The sequence below is a fragment of the Battus philenor genome, unplaced genomic scaffold, assembly GCF_028537555.1.
Source record: "Battus philenor isolate CCGP_79_NKW_IND1 unplaced genomic scaffold, ilBatPhil1.0.hap1 SCAF_21, whole genome shotgun sequence".
NCBI lineage: Eukaryota > Metazoa > Arthropoda > Insecta > Lepidoptera > Papilionidae > Battus > Battus philenor.
In genome coordinates this window covers 4402903-4421223 of record NW_027181684.1, presented here as the reverse complement: position 1 = coordinate 4421223, position 18321 = coordinate 4402903, and the positions used below count along the sequence as shown (strand labels likewise).

The window sequence follows — 18321 nt, the reverse complement described above, 5'->3', positions numbered from 1 at the left end:
TTATGTTTTGTACAACAGAATAGCTACGTTCAAAGTTAATAAAAAAATTACAATTGTAATGTGAGGAGATTTCAAAAACTATTGTTTTTATCTTTATTGTTCTCGAGATTCTTTTGAAATTAAAAATAGGTTAATATAGCCGAGGCTTCGTTCGCTTTAAGAATTTCTAATTAAGCTTAAATGAAGTTCTTTTCCAAGCAATAACATTAACTTAATTACAATGGATTCGTTGCAAATAAATCACCATAATTGTTTTGTTTTTGTTGTTTTTTTTTAATTAGGAATACTCGTTTTTGTTCGAATCTTAATGTTAATTCTATTTAAAAAATATCGAATTTTTTAGTTGTGTAAGTGAATTTCAAAAATCAGCTTTGATGTACGCACAACTTGCGAAATTGATAAAGAGAGAACGCACAAAAGTCAATTTATTTATATGTATGTATGAATAGATTCACGGTTATCTAAATAAAATAAAAAATTAGGTAGAAATTAAAATGGAGATTGAATGATTGATTACGATCAATTTAATTTCATCATCACCATCATTTTCAAACGTAGGATGTTCACTGTCAGGCATAAGCTATCCTCATAGATTTCTTATGAGCCCTGTTGAAAGAAGAATTCATCGAGTATCTCCCGAAGACCTGTCAGTGTATGTCCTACGCTCTAAAGAAGAAATTTATTTGCAAAAAGTAGAAAACACTTTTATTTTATTTTATGTAATATTGTACACGCTAGAAAACATGTATAAAGTTTCATAATATAAAGAATAAAGGACAATGGGCGGCAATATACATACAAACATATATAGACATGTATATAACATATATCTCATAGTAAAAACGGTATAATACATTTTGTAAATATATTTATAAATAAAAACATCGACCTGACTTAGATCGCACTTAATATATAGTATAAAAACAGACAAAAGGTATATTTGTTACAAAAAGGCTTATGTATGTAATGTGCACACGTCTGAGTAATTTTTTTAAAATTTCATTCTGTTTCTTCCTGAAGCGCTACAACTCTTTTCGAATAACGCCTCCTTCATGATCTTCTTCCATCTCGGTCTATCTATCGCCGTTCTAGCTCAAGATGTGTTATATCTGATATTCATTTTCACAGCCTTGCTATTGGTCACTTTTCTCAGAAAACTGGCAATCATTTCATTTTGAATCCAATCATTCAACTCTTATATCCTTACACGGCACACGCCGTTATTTTCTCGTGCCGGTCCGAAAAATTTCAAGATTTCATTGTGACTATGTATGACAATTTTGGTGTGAAAGCTGAATGAAACACTCGTGGAAAAATCATTTACATACCTCCTTTAGTTGAAAGTACTTGCCGAATGTTTTAGGGATTAACTGATATTGCGGTCCAATTACGGCAGAGGCACTCTGCCTAAGTGACGTGATAAATGAAAGATCCAAAATCTGAAGCGAACGAGGATCCTGTAAGATAAATGGAATTCTTAATTGTATACAGCTGCGCACTTACATGAAGTGTTAAAACAATAATGAATTGAAATTGATTTTTTGTTTTATTGTTATCACTGTTTTATTTCGAGTATAAAGGTGGCTGCACAAAAATGGCAAGTGGACACAGGACGACATGACTCGTAGTTGGCGTCTCAGAAAATAACGCAATCTACGAGATATCTTGTGGTTGGCAGTTGACGTGTTAACAAGTTGGTCACCATCTGTCCACGTTGTGGGTGGACGTCCTATGTTACACTTGCGGGTCCATGGTCACGACTCCAGATCTGCTTCCTGTTCTGATTACTGGGATCTTAAGGTTAAGATCCCAGCAATCCTCTTCAACTTTCCAATCCGCTTTTGTTTTGGTTATTTCCATTCGTTTACGAATCTCCTGATACACTGTCCGCTTATTAAGAAATAAATTAAAAATAAATCATGTTAACATTCTGCTATATCTATATTAATTGGTTATTAGTTACTAAAAAGCTTATATCTTTCTGCACATAATTTCAATCATCATGTATACTGTGATCGCTCTGAAATATGTTACATTAATTTAATTTTTGTTATTGGAAGGCGACGAGCAATAAATTCAGGTAGTGCAAAATCTGTAGGGATAGATAGTAAACGATTTGAAAACGCTTTTTCTTACAAAATTATCGTTACGTTATTTATTATTTTTTAATCTATTGATTTTTGGACAGCATATATTATACATTCACCCCTTTAAAGCCTTTGACACCTATCTCACATGTATATCCAATCACCATATATATAAAGACGTGATGTGTAAAATGAACCGAAAACTGTAGATAAATCTTAAAGTAACAACACTATAATTAATATTTTTTGTTTCGTGCTTCATTTACTAAGAGAAAGATTCTCTTACCAAATATATTTACATTGGTCGTGTTACGAACAAAGTAAACATTGTATTCGCAGCCGAAGCCTGTTTATTGGTAATCACGCTAGCGCGTGACATTGGCTGCGAAATAGAGGGTAAGTCTGTCCCAATATTGAAGGCTGTGTAGGCGAGCTTTGCGAGGTTATTTGTGGTCCAATTCAATGCTTGATCAGGTGATTTCGTACGCAGTTACATCACGGTTTGCTGAGCCAAAGCTAATACTTGTATAACTCTTATTGGTATTTCTGCAACAAAAACTTGACGCGTGTTAGTGATTTAATTTAATTAATTTCATAATAAAAATTTTAACTAAAACAAAATGACTGCAATATAAAATAGAACTTAAATTATATTCCTATTTAGTTAATATTAAATATTATTATAATTATTAACAAATATATATACTTAAATATACATACAATTTTATTGTCAAGTGAATTTCTAGACATATAAAAGTAAATGGAAATATATTTAATTGACCACTCATAAAATATGGTTTCCTTCGTAATTGTATGCTTTTTATGGCCCCTGTTTTTGTGGACAGACATTCACCACTACATGCGGGATGAGTCTTTGTTAATTAAAATTTTTTTATGAATTTTTTAAGTTTTAATTTGATTTTATTTTCTTCTTCACAAAATCTGTCAATCACATTCTTTGCATTTCGTTCACTTACTCTTACACCCTTTTCCTGCATTCTCATGACATTACAGATTTGTTTTAACTATCACATTACTCTGCTGTCACAGACTTAGTTACTATTTACGACTTGCGTCCATGTCTTGTGTTATCTTATTCTTTATAGTTTGTTCGTTTATTCGTTATTGTATTCGTAACGGATGTTTTTTTTTTGTTTTATTTCTGTAACACTTCTATCGTCTAATGGCAGAGACCTTTAATATCGGCTTATAAGTTTCTCAACATTTTTTTAAAATATTATCTTACTTTTATTTTATCTTACTTAAATTTCTACGAGAGCGGTTCCTTGGTCTTTTTATTTTATATCTCTTACTTTCCAGTCTTGTCTTTATGGAGGCGGTAAATCCAACCATTAAAACACATAAAAAACACTATCTGGTGGATTTAAGAATCCTATACCAGCGTCGGAGTGTGTGTGAAACATTTATTGTAATAGGTTAAGTAACGTATCTAAGATTGAATTCTTAATGCCAACGAAGTAGATACTGTCCCAGGGAGTTGGTAAATATTAAATGTTTGTTGGCAGCTGGCGAATGGCATAGTCCAGCATTCTGGGCGTTGGTGGTCGGTGCGTGTGGACTAGTGGCTGCTGTGCTAGCAGCCCTGGCTTGCTGGGTAGCACGCCGTCGGGCCTCGCTTGCCCATAAACTGGGTATGTATTGCTTCTTCCTATAACGAACTATTTTAAAACTGCTACATGTACATGTTAGAGATTTCCATCAATGCACTGACTCAATATGATTTCTCTGTAACCATAAGGTTTAGAGATTTGAAATTTGGCACAAATTTTCTTTTAAAATACGACATGTTAAAATAAATTATTATTTATTACTCATCCTTGCACACTTTGGTCTGCCAGAAAGTACCAGTCGCATTCTAAGATATAAATATTGTTACATATTTCAGAGTGAACAGTTTAAACCGGATGATTCGAAGTAGATGTAAATGATTTAAAGGTTTTCCCTGACAATTAAGATATATATTTACCTCTTTAAAGCTTTTACATCTATAAACGAATATAATTGGATGATCTTTGACAAAAAATCATACAACCAGTGGCTCGTCAAAGACGTTGCAGTTATGTTGATGGAGAGACATGTGATTTGTCTTAAGTTAACTGTGCTGTAGTTAACCCTTAACTTGGCAGATTTTTCTTAATACTACATTAATATTCATACCACTTGACTTTTTAGACCCAAAAAAACTGAACAAGCGTTCGAAAATTAAGAAATTACCTAAACATTCACAAACAAATGATTACGTTGCGTTCAAAATTGATGCCACTATTTTTTTTTAATTCTGATATATCTCTACAGATACATTATCAAGAAAGGGGTTAATGAGGTAATATTTTTGGCAGGAAGCAAGCGCGGCCCCGACAAGGCTTTGGTGTTCCAGCCGCCGAGGCGAGCCACCGCTGTGCGATCCCCGGGCTCCGCCACGCACTACTTGCGCAAGTCGCCGTCGCCGACCTCGGCCCCGACACCTGCCACGTCTCCTCCTCAACCGCAGCCGCAACCACTACCGCCTAAAGAGGTAATATTAACTTAAGATTGTTAGTAAAGTCATAACCATATACGGCTCAACATTGTTCACAACAAATTTACTCTAATCTTCAAGTATAATCGCTGGAAATGCTCATCAGGTCAATATTGTTCCTCATCATGTCAGATAAACACCCGCTGCAAGTCCTATGACTTCTCCGATGATCAATATAATGATCGGTTGTGTATTGTTCGCATCCAGCATCTTTTAGGATTATATAGCTATTATTATAAATTATTAATAAAATATGAATAAATGCTATTATTATTTTTAAGGGAAAATTATGTTATAATAGTATCCACTAATAATGATAGTGGTAGTCGCTCTTCAATATTTTCTTTAATTTAAAATTTATTATTAAATTTTTGCAACTGTCGCTATTGAATATAAATAAAAAAAATATTATTATCATATCAATCGACTGACGTCCGTTGCAAACACTGGCATAGGCCTACGCCCAAGATCGCCTCGATGACCCGTCTTGCGTTGCCTGCATCCCGCAACTGATTATTAAAAATGAAAATAAATATTACATCATATAATAAATAAATTTATAAAAAAATGTTGCACTTTTATACATAAAAAATCATAGTTCGAACGCGTATATGTTATCATTTTAAGTATTACATAAAACTTCTATATATTCGTATTAACGAAACTTTGAATATTTGGCTAATTCTAGCCCAGAGAAAATACAAAGAAAATAAATACACGTATCGGAGCGATACCGTTAAGGCCATGTATATAAAACGTTTTATACATACAAGGTGCATATATGTGTACGGAGACACAAAAAAGTAATAAAAACCGAGCAAACATATAAAGCTTTTTTCTCCATTTTTAATGTCGTCGTAAACGCCGCTACACAAGAGATATATGAATAGACAAGAATGAAGTTGTTTAAAGCTTATGCTTTCGTTTACGTTTATATATCTTTGTTAGTACGTCATGGATATGTATTATCTTTATTAATCAAAAATATTGGTGTGATAATGTTAGAGATAAGGTAATGCGAATTATTTGCATAAATATCAAGTTTTATTATAGCACTGATTTATATTCCTATATGATATTAATCCAATATAATTTTAATATTACTATATACTACTAGCCTATCCGTCAGTTTTTTTCTGGACTTGGCTATGAATAATCACATAATACACGTGCGCAGAACAGACCGCCGACGAGGTCTTAAATTCCTGGAATGCACTCCATGGACCGATGACTAATTTAAGGTTCCTGGAAGACGCTGGACGCAAGAAGTTTTCAACCGGTCCTTTTGGAAAAATATTTCGGGAAGACCCATGTCCAGCGGTGGGCGTCATACGACAGAAATTATGATGATGAAATATAAATTAATTTATTTTATACATTCATGAAATCATTTGAAGTGACAACTTGTGTATGTCATGAAAAAAATATCATAAGGGCTCAACTTATTTAAAAATAGAATCAGATTGAAGTCGTTATTCATTCTTCACTTTAAAGCCGTAAAGTTTTAATTCATTGAACAAAAACTTGACAAAGGTCCTGTTGTAGTGTAAAGGGTTTTATGAGTATTCCCAATCTTTATTATCAAAGCCCTATTACTATTTAATATAGTAATAGAGCTTTAATATAATGGTACAGATATTGTAAAAATGCTAAAAAAAAAATCTTTTTTGCGTTTTCCAAACGCTCTCTGGACTGGAAAGGGCCCACAAAACACGAATGAGTTTTTATTTATACATATACTTTTTTGCCGATATTGGACGTTTTTAGCTTCCTCCACTTTTCTTTATCAAAATTAGAGTTATTTTTAAATAATTTCTACTTAATAAGATATTAATTGTGAATACATTGGTAGCAGTCTCCTGGTGCGGTGACTCCGCAGACTCCCACCGCGCCCATCGAGCCCGCTCCGCTCAGCAAGGAGCTCGCCGACGCCACTGCCACCGAGAAGATCAAACCCACCGAGCCGGAGACCAACGAGGGGCGTCTCGGCGACTTGCACTTCAAACTACGGTCAGTTTATATATGCACATACTAGCTGTACCACGTCCGCCTTACGAACTTGATGAACGTCCCCTCAACTCTCCTTGCAGGTGGAATTTAGAAAAAAACCGTTACCTCTTTATGTGACATGGGATCTCTTTATAATATGGAAAGTGCTTGATTTATCTGTGGCAGACTCGGATTTCATTTGTTCTGAAATGAGTTCTTGATTTTATTTTTTCCAAGAAATGAAAGATTGCTCTCCCATTGTATTCCGGCGATTCAGAAGACGATTGGAAACCGATGGGTGAATATTAAAGTAAAAGGTAGAAAAATACAGCAGAGGCTTTGACTAATACAAAGCCTATTCTCGACTTTTGAAGTCAAAGATTAAATTTTAAACTATTGTGATTCACACCGCCAGGAACCAAGACTAATATTATATTATTTTATTATTACTACATTTATTTGTTAAAGTCGGTGACAATACATAGAATACTTTAATATATTGTTTTGTTTCAAATTGATCAGAGTAAGATAATATAAGATCTTAATTTTGATCAACTTACTTTCGAGCAATTTGAAACAAAAGAATATTTTAAAATATTGCATGTTATTTGTGACGTGAATAATTAAAACGCAATAAATGAAAAAAGAGGACTTGTTATAATTGAAAACTTTTTATACATTTAATGGTATTTTATGTTAATGGCATCATGGGACCTAACACAAAATTAATGCTCTCCCAAAATAGATTAAAAAACATTGAAGTGAAAATTACGGGTCATTTATAAACTCTTTAATGTTTCTCCATAACGAAAATATTTAGAGGGCAAAAAAGGTATCTCGCGAAGAATTTTGAAATAATTTTTATGAGATAAGTATTTTAAACACATAGCTAACATTTATTTTGAGACAATATTACTCCGTTTTGAATTACCATAAAAAAGTTCACGATTATATGAAATTATATAACCTATATATTTTCCGTACGATGGTTTACTTCTGCATGCCCTGTGCTAACATTCTTTTTACACTTTGGCTGTATTTCATTTCAACAGTTGCTTAAAGTATTCACGTACGCTCCTTTAGAATATAAAGTAAAGCATGTCTGAAGCTTGTCTGGGTGAAATTGCCTCATGCAATAAAACCGCCCTTTTTACTTTTGCTTTACTTTTGTGCAACCGTATATTTTCTTACGTTTACAATATAGAGTGTTAAATAAGTTAAATTAAATTAAAATCTTTTTTTATTTTATCTCCCTTAACTCATTCTTACATGGCACGTGTTATTAGTAGTGTTATTCTCTTAAGTTCTACGATATGAGTCTCTGTTTGTGTAAAAATATAGTCTTTGAGTATTATACTCTCTAATTCATAACTAGTCTGCTTATTATCAATATCTATTATTGATTCTTCAATTTGTTTTATTTGTTAAGCTGTAGGTATTATTTAAACAGTGGAAAATAAAATACAAACCAAATTGAAATAAAATAAAAACGTCATAAACCATTTTAACTATTGGTTGATACGTGTGTTTAGATGTCTTTATAAAATAAAATAGTAAAATATAGATTTAGCGTTGTAGTATTTCCAATGATTATAAAAGAGAAAATAATCACTGGTAATTTCTTATCGTTTTAATTTTGAGAAATTTCACTTAACAGTCAGGTTATGTCTTACTAATATAAATAGTGGATCCAATCACCGACCATCGTCCTATTAAATTTAATCATACAAAATAAGTTTCTGAACGGTACAATTCGATGCAGAGCAGTGTTATCCCAGCGGTGAATTACTTAGACTTGCGATCAATGATTGCGACTTCGATTCCCGAGATACAATCGTACATAGTTTACATTTGTGGGATTGCCCCTGCTCACGAACAATTTTTCAGTGGATGGGTAACGATCGCCAACCCGCCTGCCAAGCGTGGCGATTATGGTATAGGCTCCATAAATATCCTCGGGGAAGGCCTATGCCTTACAGTTTATGGGATGAAACAACGAGCGCTCGATGCAAGAAAGCATCGCCTGCCAATGTTGCAGAGTAACAAGTAAGATAAGACATATGCTTTCAAGAATTTTTAATCTCGAAGGTTGGCGCCCTCGGTATCAACGGAAAGGACGATATATAACATATGTAAAGTCTATATTAATAAAATTGAATCAACTATTGAGTTTAAAGCGAATAATTTGAAAACTTTTCAAGAAATAATTAACGAATGAGATAAGTTAATATGGAGAGAAGAAATTCAAAAATCAACGAATTTCAACAGAAAATTTAAATCCCTGTCTATCCCTAGCTTTTAATTAATTGTCTTTAATCAAAAGAAGGTGTTTTACAATGTCATCGAACTGCTGAGATGCTGAGATTTAGTAAACGATAGGTTATTACTAGAGATTAAAGTTAAATCAATAACTAAAGTTCTCCCTGTACCACGTATTATTTATTTATTTTATATTGGACTGGCCATTAACTTTTGATAGTACAGGCGGTAAGGGCAGCTTTTGGAATATAAAACGACTATATTAAACGAAAGAACGTAATATATAGTATAAAGCTTGTAAAGGAACGTGTCGTTACGTGTCGTAGGGCAACCCGACACAAAATCAATAAGCACTGTCTAGGCAGAGTCGCCGCCGCGAATTAACACACGTGAGCCGCGCGCGTGTGTGTGTGAGCTCGGTTAGCGTGTTTGCGTTGGGCGGTACACCAGCAGAACAAATTGCTTTTATCACTTTGTCCTCTCGTATGGTGGGATTTGGTGTCCGATGTGAGAGTTTAAATGTTATAAATTGGGTTATTAATTTACATCTAATGTTTACATTCACATGAAGGGTTACTCAAAATTATACATACACGTATACTCTTTTAATGGACTAATTTGATACATACCTCCACGCTTAAATGATGTGGCTTATATAAATGAATTAAGGTTTCATTGGCTAGCTCACAGTGACTTAATTATACTCTGGATTTACATCAGACCTTGTTAGAATTATGTATATACATGGGCAAAGCCTATGTCCAGGATTGCCCTACGGTTCAAATAATGACAACGTAGATGGATTATTATTTAAAAAAAAACGTTATAGACCCTCGGTTAAATATTAGACTAAATAATGCATGTTTGGCTAAACAAAATACGCGCGTTAAGGGTTACTACATTGTAAGTGATTTCATAGAATATAGCATCTTGCGAATTATGTATTCGCTGTCAGGGTTTTTCAATGTATATTAAATATATGTCATTATATATTATTTAAAAACATATAAACATATAATAGTCACAATGAGTTTCTTTCGCCTGTCATCTTAAGGCTTGTTGGTATACTTGACTTCAACAAAGGATGTTAAAGTCAAGTCTATCGTATTTTGAATAAAGAATTTTTTAATTTGAATGGTAGATTCGAGTCAAAGGGGTTAAGAGAGCTTAGATTAGTGAGTTCAACCGCGTCTGGCAAGGTTTGTATGTAAATACACAATCCGGTACTCGTTTACATATTTGGCTAAATTACTTTTCTTAGAAATTACGATTAAATACATTGTCATTGTAATGCTATATATATATGCATACGATATTTTCATTTGATTACGTTGTAAAATAATATCTTTATCCGGATCTTTCCATTTTATTATAATCCATACATGACGACTTGAAGGCGTCGTATTCAGATGGCTTAGGGCGGCCCTCCGCCACTAACGGTTTACTGCGTAGCATTGGATTCCCCTATTGGAATGGTGTGCCTGATAAATTGAAATGTTTAATTAATTAAAACCAAAACCAACTCCGCATCTGGTGGACAAATAGGCAATAAAGTACAATAGATGCTTAGGATAAGTACACCTGGGATTTATAAATCTAGTTAATGGATAAAATAACTTAACCAGACGGGAATTGCTTTCGATTCTAAATAAGTTTATAATTGACCTCAAGTGATTGTTTTCGGTTAATTACCGAGGCAACAGCGACTATAAACCTTGAACGTTTTTTTGAAGGTCCTTTTACAATAGACGATAAGAATTTGCGGTAAAAAGTGTCGTAAAAACTTTGTATCGTTTAAATATTTTATAATTTATATTTAAATTAATAATGGTTATTCTGAAATATTCACGAGTTTCGTCGTAATATTAGATACTGTAAACATTTCCAACAATGTTGCTAAATAGTATTCCAATTTCAAACCAATTCAAACACAAGCACGCTACGAAGTTACCACATTCCAATTTGAATAGCGGCGTAGCGAGTTAAATTGCTAGGCTAATGAGACATACCTTAAATCTCAAGGTTAAAAGCGAAAAAGCGTAAGTTCATAAGATTTTCTATTTTAAAAGTTTGCTTAGTACTATAGACCTATATTACTAAGCAAACTACTGCAAAAGATACTGACAGATGTCCACTTGAATAAATAGTTTACTTTAAGTAAAAAATGACATACTAGAGTATTAAAATAATAAGGTTGATACAATAAGAAATACATTGCGATAGTAATATAATCCCAATTATTTTATTACAACTCAATTTTCAAAAGAGGTTTCGTTTAAAATATCTTTATGATTCAATTTCATTTTCGTTATTCTTAAATTTCTTTTTTTTCCTCTTTTCGGACAACGTATTTGCCAACTCTCGCTCCTAGGATAAGTCGATTTGAACTCGATGTTTTGGTACGCTTTGAAACATGGATCGATATCGTGACCTACAATTGTATGCTACGGTCCTAGGAATTGTATAATGTTACCGAAGTTCTATTTGTGAGAGGATTTAGCTAGAAGATATTTTGTTAACATTAAGAAAACGTCATGTTTATTTCAAGAAAAGTTATTTTTATGATCTGTCAACTCGGCCGATTGTATTATAATTAATTTAATAAAAAATAGCTTAGCTTTGCTAGCTAGCTTTTACATTAATTTATCAACGAATTACAACATAATTAGGACGATATAATTAAATTAATCACATCAACTAAACTTATTTTATTATAATAAACAATCCTATTATACAATTTTACATACTTCAATAATTGTATAACACACCTGTATACACAAAGCAGAGATAGTCTAAGAATTATGCGTAATAATTGTAGTTCTGTAGTTTGATTCTCGGTAGGCCGTATATTTTGTGTTTATTACATGTCACGACATATCTTATGCCTTTCTTTACGTCGTTATAAATCTTAAATTAAATTAGAGTATTAAATTAATGGTATTATACCATTCAGGACTTATTAGTAGATCTAAATGTATATATATATATACACTGTATATATAATAAAATATGTATACTGCATTCATTCATCAAACATTGTTATATTGCATTTAAAAAGAGTTAAGTTTCTGGCCAACCCTTCTCATATCAATGAGTATTCCAAACAATTGATACCTTACTCACACACTGATTACGCTGTCTAGAATAATAACGATTTAAAAGTGCGTGTTAATGCCTATTTAAAAAAAAGATAAATCGAATTTGCATTTCTTGCAAACGATCCACATTGCACATTGTAAAACTTGAAAAATATTTTAGCTATATGACATTTACTAATCTTGATTGGGTCAGTATGGCACACTAAGACCCGTATAACATGTGTCAGAAGGCTAAAATTTACACACAAACATATATCATACACGCAAGATTCAACGCGTTGTGCTGATGTGTCTGATAATTCAATTTACGCTGCTGTGTTAGATTTTATCTATTTAATCGACTTAACTCTAATTGTGCCTAACGGTGCGACCACGTTTATAGCACACACAAACACATTAGACCGATAATATGTTATGATCTCCTTTCCAATATTAACACGTTAATAACGGGTAACGAATATTTAGTTTTCAAATAGCGTATTGTATAAAATTTTTAACGAAACGAAATAGCTTGTATAGCTTGAAAATTATGTAACCGCTCGATGCCAGTGTGTATTTACTCTGTGAAATTGTGTCAGGAGCTATAAATATATAACGTTGTGAGCTAGTCTATAAACCTTTCAAATAAACCTCTTTTGTATTTTATATATAAACCTTATGTAATTCAACCAGCGTAATAAAATAATTACTTTGTTTAAAATAATAACCGTTAAGTTGGCAAAAAGGAAAGTGGCAAGTCACTTAGCGTGCAGAACGGATGGACATTAAGGCCTTCAGGTTCTGGAGTGGAGAAGACAACTTTAAGAGAGCGGTCAGATGACCTTATCGGAAGGAGTGGAATGCAGATCGCTTCCAACGGTAGCGTAACCATATTGGAAACCTATGTTGTAGATCTATGTTTAGCAATGGTCGTGGTACAGCTGGAATTTACCGATGATGATGATGATGAATAAATTATACAAATAAATTGTTTGAATGTTGTTTAAGATAAAGATTAAATTCATTTACTCAATATTGGAACTCTTAACAGGGCTCTTTTTTAACTATCTCTCATTTTTGACTCTACCAAAGTTTTATAATTTTGAAGAAGAAGCCAGAGCAAAGTCCACAACTTACTATACAAAAGGAATAAATATATACAATGTTTTTTAGTTTATAAAGTTCTAATTCTATTTTTATCTTATTTTAATAGAGCCTAGTGGGCGGTGGATGGGTTATATTGCGGCAATACAAAGCTCTTAGGGTACAATAATCCGAAATGTCATTACTGAAACATCTTGTCTGATCAGTGAAAATGCTTTTAGTATCTTTAACATTACTCTTTAAATTTTATTGAATACATTTTGTCGTCGGCTGTCATTTTCTGTCATTATAAAACGCAGTTGAAATAATAAAGGAAGATAAAAATATAACAAAAATTAGCAAAAGATGTACGAAGGATTAACTTTAAACACAGCTATCATAAAAAACCTACAAGTTAAATCATATTTTTCGTTGTTATTCTACAAAAATAGTTTCCGTTAGTTTTTTGCGACAAATTTTTTGAGGGCAAGCTCTAGAAAGTTTTCAATCTATAATTTTTGAAACCCCTTCTCTTGTGTTTTAGGAAAAATTGATTTAACATGTTTAACTTATATTTGTGGCTAACTTATAAAAAAACTTTTGTTTTCAATATACTTAGCCTCAGACAGGTTCATTATTTATTGAATATTTCATGGTATCAGGCGTTACCTTGCGGAAGTCCATCCTAAGTAAGAAAAGGACCAATATTTAGCCACTTCCGCACATGCAGTGGTAGTCGTGCAACAAAGCGCACCGCCCGCCAGCCCGCTGATAAATGCGTATGCGGCAAACAATGCGAATTACACAACTGCCACCGTTAAACCACTCAACACGAGTTTCACCCTTCCACGGGGCCTTATATAAATATATTGAAGTTTTCCAGCGCTATCTAAGTTTTTGAGGCACTAGGCCACCGCTGTTTTGACAAAAGGCTTTAAATAAAACCATTGAAGTCTGATAACTCTTTCGACATCCCTCTACGGAAAGATATTATTTCTTCAAGAATACTCGTATAAAGGGCACATAGATGCTTTCGTAAGGGTGCTCCACATTCCGTCATTGTTACGAATCGAATCTTTTATTAGTTTAATTCGCTTCACATTGAATTAAAGCAACCTAAACGATACGATTCAAGGCTCTAGTACGATATGTATCTTGTAAACTACTTGTTACAAGGCTGTTTATTCGTTACAGAATCAAGGTTATGTTAATGTTACCGCCTTTGTATCTTTGTACACTAGTTAAGGAAATTCATGACTTGTTACCGAGATTTTCGTAATGGAAAAAAGATACGTAGGTATATTAAAATTTTACGAACTCATGCTTGTTAATAATTCAGCGAGTCATCATCACATTCATCTAATTAGAAATTCAAGTTCACAGTGACCATTTGAATGTATAATCTCGAATGTAGCGGCTTGTCTTTTTGTACATACAGCATGGTGGAAGCTTTATCTTTTTAAAAGCTTTTACATTTGTAAAGATTTACCTGTATGTTAAATAAAAAAAGACTATGTGCTCTCATTACAACCGGTCTATGTAAACCACTGCGCCGCGTTTTGTCCGCTGTCCCATATCGAAATGCCCTTCGGGAACATTGCAATCAATAGCTTTTAAATGGCTTTCTTATGTTTATTATCACTTATTATTGTGTATTTAACTGTAAGTTTTCAGAAAATTATAAATTTAAAAATAAAACAATGACTATTGTATTCTTTTTTAACATCGTATTGTTAATATTACTTTAGCGGTTATTTTTATTTCGATAGTTCGAAAGTTCGTTTTGTTTTATTTGTACTGTTATATTGTTCTAGATTTCTTTTTGGTGTTTTGTGCAATAAATGTATTAGTACAATAATAATTAGAAAAGATTTTATTGGTTACGAGGCGTATCTTGGCGTGCGTATTTTCTTTTTTCTTAACACAACAGCTTAGAACTTTTAGGTGAAATTTCTTAGATATTTTGGGGACCGATGTTGATTATCGTTTAGCTGTACCGGTTATAATTACTGAATTTAGAGTAATTTAAGTTAAGGCAGATACGTGCACAGAAGCGATGGCTAGTAAATTTTGTTTGTCTCGCTAAATAATTAATATTACTTAATAATTTCTTCATTTTAATCTTATTTCAGTTATTGCAAAAGTTTGAAATCATAAAAAGAAAAGTTTATTATTCGTTAGCACTTATGAATCGTCCGTTTGACCCAAATTAAGTCTTTGTGCCTTTATACAAAAGATTTCATCGGCCAATTTTTATCTTTAAATGCAGTCATTGCCAAAGTATTAAAAATGTCACATTTACCCTTTCATATAACAATTATGAAATAGTTGTATGTATTAGCGCTTGGTACCACACTACAGGAGTAATATAAATCTAATACAGTTTAATTTCTATATCTGTTTTACTAGTTTTAAGCTATAAAATATTATAGTTACTATAAATAATAACGTGAAAATATGACATTTTTTATCTTCCTTTCATTACGTTTTTATTGAAAAAAATGTAGATTAAAAATAAAAAATCAAAGGGCTTATTAAACAATATATAAGGAGTTTTTCTACAACAATTTGATTAAAATCGAAGTAAAAAAAAGGAACTCATGAAAACTATTAAACTCTGTATATAGTATTGGAACGACAAACCTTTAGCAATTATTATAAGATAAACTATCAGCGGATATAGTTATAAAATTGATATGGACCAGATGTCACCTTTGACAACCTACATATATTGATTTTTTTAGCGAATCGCAAGACGTGTAGCGTTCACGCTCCGTATTGTTGGCCACTACGGCCACAATACTTTTCTGTAAAATCATTCTAGGTCTAATTTAAAATTCGAACGATTTGAATTCGGAAGCCATTAGTGATGTGGTCGCTGCCGTTGTGTTAAGTTCGTTTAAATTGTAAATACTCTTTGTACATATGTGAATACGCCTTCTTCAATCACTCTTGGCTGTCTCCTCGCCAACGTACTCTGACGGTCTACCGTATATTTCACCAAATGCAGATCAGAAACGTGCTCGGGCAGTATCTTTCCTCCCGTTGATCGTGTATAAACCTATTCGCTATTTCAATTATAGTTGATATATTACGATAGTTTCTATACCCGTTTTACACTTTGACATTTAAAATATTCCTTTTGATTTTTTTTTAAATTTAATTCTATTAAAAAGGTTAAGGTTTTATTAATGTAAAATGAATATACTGTAGGGGTATACTTTGAACAAAACATTTTATTAAAACTCGTTTCGGCAAAATGGTGGATCGATTTCGTTAGTCACTTCACGGGTTTTAAATTTTAAGGCTTTTAAACCTATAATTAGCCCTATAAAAATATTTAATGGTGGTACAAAGCATGTTTGAGATGGTAAATTTAAAATTGAACGTAATTTAACAATGTAAACATTTACGGAAATTTAAGAAGAATATCAGTGATTACGCCTGTTGGATAGCAAGGAACGCCATGAAAAACACTTTATTAATATCTCTTTTTCATTTACCTAAAAATGTTACAATATAATAACTCGTATACATAGTGTTATTTCCCGGTACATTAATATTGTAATAGGCTTTTAGTATGCAAGCGTGGGTTATTCAAGGGAAATGATATTAGACGTCAGCGCAGTGGGCCGACGAGAGCTCTGTTTATATCAAATTATATTACGTACCAATGCGGGAGGGACGTGATTCATTTATACAATATTACACTGATTTTCTTTCATGTACCGTGTAATATTATTTACGTGTATGTTATATACAAGGTAATTGTTTACAGATGTAAAAGGTTTATAGAGGGCGTACGAGAACTTCACCCCATAGGATGGCACCACCAGCATCTGTACCGTTTGTTATTCCACCACACTAAAGTAATAATGATAAAAATATACAGGATGATTGAAATAAATGTAAAAGCTTTAAAAATGCCAATCTAAGGCTCATTTCTGGAAATTAATGTACGGTACACCGTATTCAAAAATGATAATATGGTGAAAAAACTTTATCTAAAATTCGGATAATTAATTTATTATGCAGAGTTTGTATTGCCAAAATAAATATGCCTTTCGCATTCTAATAATATGTAATACATTTCAGACTGATCTTTTCATAAAGCGTGATTGGAAACAGGTATAAAAACTAACCAATCACCACGTAGAAGTTAATTATGAACTGTATTAGAAACAATTCTTTTTTCTTTTTGAATATTCAATTAATTTAAAATCGAGTTATAGTTGAGAGTCCATCATTGTATTAGTACTTTTATAGTTTCTCTGGATTCTCGCCTTTTGTCATAGAGTCTAAACTTTTGGGACTCAGAGTTTTACATGTACACTTAACGATTTTGTGCTGGCGTCAATCTTTAAACCTGTACAATTGGCCATATATATCTAAAAATACTTGGCCAATTATATGTAGTATCTAGTATCATTGATCTAAACTATGTTAATGTTGCCAGGATACTATGTTATTAATCTGTGTACTATATACATTGATAAAGCATTGATACATACATCATTTGTAATGCTACTCTGGGGTCATACACCTCCGCACAAAAGGTAGCGTCTGATGAAAAGATATTTTCATCTCGTCGAGAGTAAAAATAATTACTAATATTTATTGTTTATGACCATAGGCTATAAACATAAAACCAATTGACCATCGTAAAATATTTTTTTTTATTTCGTTAATATATGTCATCTTAACGATCGATTGATAAAAATTAATTGTTAAGACGTAGATGAGTATTTGTAAGTCTTGCTAGTGGCTATAAATAGCGCAGTAACAGTGACAAGAGAGAGTTATTACCGGAGCGTTCGGTTCTTTCAAGATGTTGCTTTGTTAGACTAATAAGAAAAGATTCTCCGATACTGTGTTGTATTGAAACTTTGTTATAACTACCGGTTTTATGTTAATGTCAGCTACTGTTTTAAAAACATTACTTAAGATTTATTAGGGGTACCTGAAAGTAAAGTCGTATTTACATATTTTACAGAAAATCCGATTTATTTTACCGCTGCTACATTAAAAATTTGAATACTAGATGGCAAAAGGTTGTTGATAATGAATGTGAATATATTGTTGATTAGAAATATAAACTTGTTAAAAATTTAGTCGTGTGAATTTAACTTAAGAAAGCGACATCACTTTTCGGTCCCCCTAATATATACGTTATATTTCTTTAAGTTTCTCCCCTTTTCTTAAACGTTTCGTCATGACTGGAGATGTGGCCAACCATGTCAATTTTCACTACCGTTTTTATGAAGGCTCTTCTTTTTTCGAAAAGTTA

At 32.4% G+C, this 18321-nt stretch overlaps 1 protein-coding gene across 1 annotated transcript in view; it reads left to right on the top strand.

The window, feature by feature from the left end:
• The window catches only part of Syt4 (Synaptotagmin 4), a 38752-nt gene that overhangs the window by 12321 nt on the left and 8110 nt on the right, over positions 1-18321 (top strand). Inside the window, exons 2-4 of the mRNA XM_068766724.1 lie at positions 3614-3739; positions 4448-4623; positions 6482-6636. Coding sequence (XP_068622825.1) covers positions 3614-3739; positions 4448-4623; positions 6482-6636 — 457 coding nt within the window. The remainder of the gene's footprint in view (positions 1-3613; positions 3740-4447; positions 4624-6481; positions 6637-18321) is intronic.